At 51.7% G+C, this 7,500-nt stretch overlaps 1 protein-coding gene across 1 annotated transcript in view; it reads right to left on the bottom strand.

Moving 5' to 3' along the window:
- Positions 1-3,757: 3,757 nt before the first annotated feature.
- The window catches only part of hsd11b2 (hydroxysteroid (11-beta) dehydrogenase 2), an 85,159-nt gene continuing 81,416 nt past the window's right edge, over positions 3,758-7,500 (bottom strand). The window contains exons 4-5 of the mRNA XM_065012503.1: positions 7,266-7,403; positions 3,758-4,534 (exon numbers count right to left, since the gene is read on the bottom strand). Coding sequence (XP_064868575.1) covers positions 4,131-4,534; positions 7,266-7,403 — 542 coding nt within the window. The 3' untranslated portion in view covers positions 3,758-4,130. The remainder of the gene's footprint in view (positions 4,535-7,265; positions 7,404-7,500) is intronic.

Below are 7,500 nucleotides of genomic sequence, written 5' to 3'. Positions count from 1 at the left end.
CTCCACTCTAACCACTAGGCTACCTGCCGCCCCTCCATTCTAACCACTAGGCTACCCTGTCGCCCCTCCACTCTAAAACTAGGCTACCCTGCCGCCCCTCCACTCTAACCACTAGGCTACCTTACCGCCCCTCCACTCTAACCACTAGGCTACCCTGTCGCCCCTCCACTCTAACCACTATGCTACCTTACCACCCCTCCACTCTAACAACTAGGCTACCTACCGCCCCTCCACTCTAACCACTAGGCTACCCTGTCGCCCCTCCACTCTAACCACTAGGCTACCTACCGCCCCTCCACTCTAACCACTAGGCTACCCTGCCGCCCCTCCACTCTAACCACTAGGCTACCCTGCCGCCCCTCCACTCTAACCACTAGGCTACCCTGCCGCCCCTCCACTCTAACCACTAGGCTACCCTGCCGCCCCTCCACTCTAACCACTAGGCTACCCTGCCGCCCCTCCACTCTAACCACTAGGCTACCCTGCCGCCCCTCCACTCTAACCACTAGGCTACCCTGCCGCCCCTCCACTCTAACCACTAGGCTACCCTGTCGCCCCTGCTGAGCGAAGCAAAGTAGGGTCAAACCATTCCCTCCCAACCTCGCCCACGATCTTTCTTCAGTTATGCAATGTTATGAGGCTTAATTAAGTGAACTCAGCTATGGAATTAGCACACCATGCTCCAAATATTAACTGACAGATTAGAAATGGGTGGTTAGGTTTGAGTATAAAGGTCAAAGATGGGCTCCTGGCATGTCAACAAACTGTCCCACCACTCCAGGACAGAAGGAGAGCTGTGTTTGTTGTTGGCTCCTCTCTCCTCTCCTCCCTCTCTCCACCCTCTCCCCTCTCTCTTCTCCCGTCTCTCTCTCCTCTCTCCTCTCCCATGCCCTCTCCTCTCCTCTCCTCGCCTCGCCTCTCCTCTCCTCTCCTCTCCTATCCTCACTCTCTCCTCTCCTCCCTCTCTCCTCTCTCCTCTCCTCCCTCTCTCCTCTCCTCTCCTCCCTCTCTCCTCTCTCCTCCCTCTCTCCTCTCTCTCTCCTCTCCTCTCCCATGCCCTCTCTTCTCCTCTCTCCTCTGATTGCTGAGGCAAGAGATAACAAAAAGATTTTTAAAAAGTCAACTTTTAATATTACCAAAGTTAGGTGAACAGTGAGTGAAAAAGTACATTTTTTTTAACAATATTTTTAAAGAATATTTGTTATTTTAAAATTCACAGTTTTCAGTGATTCATGAAATAAAACTGGCATAGCTACTCTGATTGAAGAATAACATTCAGTGGAGTGAAAAATACAATACAAAGAAACGAACAACGACGAACTGTTCGAATTAAAAATAACATCGGCAAATATAATTGAACATCTATAAGGTCCTTGAATTCAGGAGCTCCATGGGGATGTGACAGAATGGTGTATTTACAGAGCTCTGTGGTGCCAGCCGAGTTGGTGCCATCGTGTTGGTGCTGTTGGTGCCAGTCGTGTTGGTGCCATCGTGTTGGTGCTGTTGGTGCCAGCCGTGTTGGTGCCATCGTGTTGGTGCCAGCCGAGTTGGTGCTGTTGGTGCCATCGTGTTGGTGCTGTTGGTGCCAGTCGTGTTGGTGCCATCGTGTTGGTGCCATCGTGTTGGTGCTGATGGTGCCAGCCGTGTTGGTGCCATCGTGTTGGTGCCAGCCGTGTTGGTGCCAGCCGTGTTGGTGCCAGCCGTGTTGGTGCCAGTCGTGTTGGTGCCAGTCGTGTTGGTGCCATCGTGTTGGTGCCATTGTGTTGGTGCCAGCCGTGTTGGTGCCATCGTGTTGGTGCCAGCCGTGTTGGTGCCAGCCGTGTTGGTGCCATCGTGTTGGTGCCATCGTGTTGGTGCCATCGTGTTGGTGCCATCGTGTTGGTGCTGTTGGTGCCATCGTGTTGGTGCCAGCCGTGTTGGTGCCATCGTGTTGGTGCCATCGTGTTGGTGCTGTTGGTGCCAGACATGTTGGTGCCAGACATGTTGGTGCCATCGTGTTGGTGCCATCGTGTTGGTGCCAGTCGTGTTGGTGCCATCGTGTTGGTGCTGTTGGTGCCAGCCGTGTTGGTGCCATCGTGTTGGTGCCAGCCGTGTTGGTGCCATCGTGTTGGTGCCATCGTGTTGGTGCCAGCCGTGTTGGTGCCATCATGTTGGTGCCAGTCGTGTTGGTGCCAGCCGTGTTGGTGCCATCGTGTTGGTGCCATCGTGTTGGTGCCATCGTGTTGGTGCCATCGTGTTGGTGCCAGTCGTGTTGGTGCCAGCCGTGTTGGTGCCAGCCGTGTTGGTGCCATCGTGTTGGTGCCAGTCGTGTTGGTGCCAGCCGTGTTGGTGCCAGACGTGTTGGTGCCATCGTGTTGGTGCCATCGTGTTGGTGCCAGTCGTGTTGGTGCCATCGTGTTGGTGCTGTTGGTGCCAGCCGTGTTGGTGCCATCGTGTTGGTGCCATCGTGTTGGTGCCATCGTGTTGGTGCCAGTCGTGTTGGTGCCATCGTGTTGGTGCCAGTCGTGTTGGTGCCAGCCGTGTTGGTGCCATCGTGTTGGTGCCATCGTGTTGGTGCTGTTGGTGCCAGCCGTGTTGGTGCCATCGTGTTGGTGCCAGTCGTGTTGGTGCCAGCCGTGTTGGTGCCAGCATGTTGGTGCCATCGTGTTGGTGCTGTTGGTGCCAGCCGTGTTGGTGCCATCGTGTTGGTGCCAGTCGTGTTGGTGCCAGCCGTGTTGGTGCCAGCATGTTGGTGCCATCGTGTTGGTGCCATCGTGTTGGTGCCAGCCATTTTGGTGCCAGCCGTGTTGGTGCTGTTGGTGCCAGCATGTTGGTGCCATCGTGTTGGTGCCAGTCGTGTTGGTGCCATCGTGTTGGTGCCATCGTGTTGGTGCTGTTGGTGCCAGCCGTGTTGGTGCCATCGTGTTGGTGCTGTTGGTGCCAGCCGTGTTGGTGCCATCGTGTTGGTGCCAGTCGTGTTGGTGCCAGTCGTGTTGGTGCTAGCCGTGTTGGTGCCAGCATGTTGGTGCCATCGTGTTGGTGCCATCGTGTTGGTGCCAGCCATGTTGGTGCCAGCCGTGTTGGTGCCAGCCATGTTGGTGCCATCGTGTTGGTGCCAGCCGTGTTGGTGCCATTGTGTTGGTGCCAGCCGTGTTGGTGCTGATGGTGCCATCATGTTGGTGCCATCGTGTTGGTGCCAGCAAAACCATACAGCATATTAAGGTGCTAACACCTTAGCCCTTCAATGTGAACACCAATATAATGAGCCCTTCAATGTGAACACCAATATAATGATCAATGTGAACACCAATACAATGAGCCCTTCAATGTGAACACCAATATAATGAGCCCTTCAATGTGAACACCAATACAATGAGCCCTTCAATATGAACACCAATATAATGAGCCCTTCAATGTGAACACCAATATAATGAGCCCTTCAATATGAACACCAATATAATGAGCCCTTCAATATGAACACCAATATAATGAGCCCTTCAATGTGAACACCAATATAATGAGCCCTTCAATGTGAACACCAATATAATGAGCCCTTCAATGTGAACACCAATATAATGAGCCCTTCAATGTGAACACCAATATAATGAGCCCTTCAATGTGAACACCAATATAATGAGCCCTTCAATGTGAACACCAATATAATGAGCCCTTCAATGTGAACACCAATATAATGAGCCCTTCAATATGAACACCAATACAATGAGCCCTTCAATGTGAACACCAATATAATGAGCCCTTCAATATGAACACCAATATAATGAGCCCTTCAATGTGAACACCAATATAATGAGCCCGTCAATATGAACACCAATATAATGAGCCCTTCAATGTGAACACCAATACAATGAGCCCTTCAATGTGAACACCAATATAATGAGCCCTTCAATGTGAACACCAATATAATGAGCCCTTCAATATGAACCCCAATATAATGATCAATATGAACACCAATACAATGAGCCCTTCAATATGAACACCAATATAATGAGCCCTTCAATGTGAACACCAACGCAAAAACCACAATATTCAAACAAAAATAGCCAACAACACGAGGAGAGTGTTTTACCTGACGTAAGTGGGTCCTACAGCTTCCACTTTTTACCTTAAAAACAAACACACATCTCATTGTTTTACTTCTTTATCTTCTCCACGTTGTTGTTGTTGTTGTTGTTGTTGTTGTTGTTGTTGTTGTTGTTCTCTTTCCTCAGCGCTCGTGGGATGATCTTCTTCTGGACAAATAGTCTCTGGAGGAACTTGTCTGAGAGACTCAGAGGGAAATAACTATAAACGAAGTACATGAGGCCCACGCCGGGCCCAGCGTAGTATCGGACCAGGGGCCGGGGGGAGAGCAGCGCCTCGCTGATGGTGTTGATGACTGGTGACAGGTCCTCGTTAGCCGACTGGGCGAAATGTTGGAAGAGCTCCTTGGTCTCGTGTGTGTAGTCTTCCCCGTACTCCTCCAGGAGGCCTGCGGACAGGTTGTGGATCAGGCTCTTGTACTGACTCTCCCAGTAATCCTGGTTACCGGACTGACCTGGGATCAGAGGATATAGAGGGTTTGAGTTAACAGGGAGTTTTACTTTACACCGTAGGTTCTCTCCCAGTAACCCTGGTTACCGGACTGACTATATACAGGTCTGTGTTGTTCTGTAGAGATATCTATCTATCCCAGGGTCTAATACCACCAGGTATATCTACAGAGACTATATACAGGTCTGTGTGGCTCTGTAGAGATATCTATCTATCCCAGGGTCTAACACCACCAGATATATATCTACACAGACTATATACAGGTCTCTGGTTTCCATAGTACTCTAGAGGTCAGAGTGTGAATCGCTCCGTATTCAGCAAACCACTGCCAGACAGCTAGTTGTACACCAATAAGATCAGAGGCCGGTTTCCACGACAACACACAGCTACATAAGTAAAGATCAAACATCAGCGGAATCAAACTGTTTCAAATCTCAACTGCCCAAAAAGGGCCGTTATTTCATGTTCATATTCTAGATCTTTTAAAGCGCTCGCCTCCCTTCGTTTCCACTCCTCTAGTCCCTATCTAGCATCTCTCTGGCGTTAGTCCCCATCCCATCTAGCATCTCTCTGGCGTTAGTCCCCATCCCATCTAGCATCTCTCTGGCGTTAGTCCCCATCCCATCTAGCATCTCTCTGGCGTTAGTCCCCATCCCATCTAGCATCTCTCTGGCGTTAGTCCCCATCCCATCTAGCATCTCTCTGGCGTAGCAGTCCCCATCCCATCTAGCATCTCTCTGGCGTTAGTCCCCATCCCATCTAGCATCTCTCTGGCGTTAGTCCCCATCCCATCTAGCATCTCTCTGGCGTTAGTCCCCATCCCATCTAGCATCTCTCTGGCGTTAGTCCCCATCCCATCTAGCATCTCTCTGGCGTTAGTCCCCATCCCATCTAGCATCTCTCTGGCGTTAGTCCCCATCCCATCTAGCATCTGGCGTTAGTCCCCATCCCATCTAGCATCTCTCTGGCGTTAGTCCCCATCCCATCTAGCATCTCTCTGGCGTTAGTCCCCATCCCATCTAGCATCTCTCTGGCGTTAGTCCCCATCCCATCTAGCATCTCTCTGGCGTTAGTCCCCATCCCATCTAGCATCTCTCTGGCGTTAGTCCCCATCCCATCTAGCATCTCTCTGGCGTTAGTCCCCATCCCATCTAGCCTCTGGCGTTAGTCCCCATCCCATCTAGCATCTCTCTGGCGTTAGTCCCCATCCCATCTAGCATCTCTCTGGCGTTAGTCCCCATCCCATCTAGCATCTCTCTCTGGCGTTAGTCCCCATCCCATCTAGCATCTCTCTGGCGTTAGTCCCCATCCCATCTAGCAACTCTCTGGCGTTAGTCCCCATCCCATCTAGCATCTCTCTGGCGTTAGTCCCCATCCCATCTAGCATCTCTCTGGCGTTAGTCCCCATCCCATCTAGCATCTCTCTGGCGTTAGTCCCCATCCCATCTAGCATCTCTCTGGCGTTAGTCCCCATCCCATCTAGCACCTCTCTCATGCGTTAGTCCCCATCCCATCTAGCACCTCTCTGGCGTTAGTCCCCATCCCATCTAGCACCTCTCTGGCGTTAGTCCCCATCCCATCTAGCATCTCTCTGGTGTTAGTCCCCATCCCATCTAGCATCTCTCTGGCGTTAGTCCCCATCCCATCTAGCATCTCTCTGGCGTTAGTCCCCATCCCATCTAGCATCTCTCTGGCGTTAGTCCCCATCCCATCTAGCATCTCTCTGGCGTTAGTCCCCATCCCATCTAGCATCTCTCTGGCGTTAGTCCCCATCCCATCTAGCATCTCTCTGGCGTTAGTCCCCATCCCATCTAGCATCTCTCTGGCGTTAGTCCCCATCCCATCTAGCATCTCTCTGGCGTTAGTCCCCATCCCATCTAGCATCTCTCTGGCGTTAGTACCCCATCCCATCTAGCATCTCTCTGGCGTTAGTCCCCATCCCATCTAGCATCTCTCTGGCGTTAGTCCCCATCCCATCTAGCATCTCTCTGGCGTTAGTCCCCATCCCATCTAGCATCTCTCTGGCGTTAGTCCCCATCCCATCTAGCATCTCTCTGGCGTTAGTCCCCATCCCATCTAGCATCTCTCTGGCATTAGTCCCCATCCCATCTAGCATCTCTCTGGCGTTAGTCCCCATCCCATCTAGCATCTCTCTGGCGTTAGTCCCCATCCCATCTAGCATCTCTCTGGCGTTAGTCCCCATCCCATCTAGCATCTCTCTGGCATTAGTCCCCATCCCATCTAGCATCTCTCTGGCGTTAATCCCCATCCCATCCCATCTAGCATCTCTCTGGCGTTAGTCCCCATCCCATCTAGCATCTCTCTGGCATTTGTCCCCATCCCATCTAGCATCTCTCTGGCATTAGTCCCCATCCCCTGTGTTGGGTGTGACAACTTTTGCATATTCCCCTGCCACTGTGTGTTACACCCAAACCCTTCCCCCTGCTCCCCCAGGTTCCCCTCACCTATCTAGTATGAGAAGAGTAGAATGGTGGATGCAAGAACCCTGACCCCTGACCTCTAACCTTTAACCCTTACCTGTCTTGTATGAGGATGGTAGTATGATGGACACTTTGACCCCACAGGGTTCCAGCTATAACCCTAACCCCTAACCTCTGACCTCTGACCCTAACCTGTCTTGTATGAGGATGGCAGTATGGTGGACACTTTGACCCCCCAGGGTTCCAGCTATAACCCTAACCCCTAACCCCTAACCTCTGACCTCTGACCCTCACCTGTCTTGTATGAGGATGGCAGTATGGTGGACACTTTGACCCCCCAGGGTTCCATTTCGTGGCGCAGTGTGTTGATGAACAGGTTGAGAGCTGCCTTGGAGGCTCCGTACGCTGCTAGACAGGGGAATGGCTGCTCTCCTGGAGGGTCACAGAGGGAGAGAGAGAGAGAGCAAGAGAGACAGAGAGAGAGAGAGATACAGAGATAGAGAGACAGCGACAGAGAGAGAGAGAGATA

Source organism: Oncorhynchus nerka, linkage group LG27, assembly GCF_034236695.1.
Source record: "Oncorhynchus nerka isolate Pitt River linkage group LG27, Oner_Uvic_2.0, whole genome shotgun sequence".
NCBI lineage: Eukaryota > Metazoa > Chordata > Actinopteri > Salmoniformes > Salmonidae > Oncorhynchus > Oncorhynchus nerka.
This window is presented reverse-complemented; position numbering and strand designations above follow the sequence as displayed.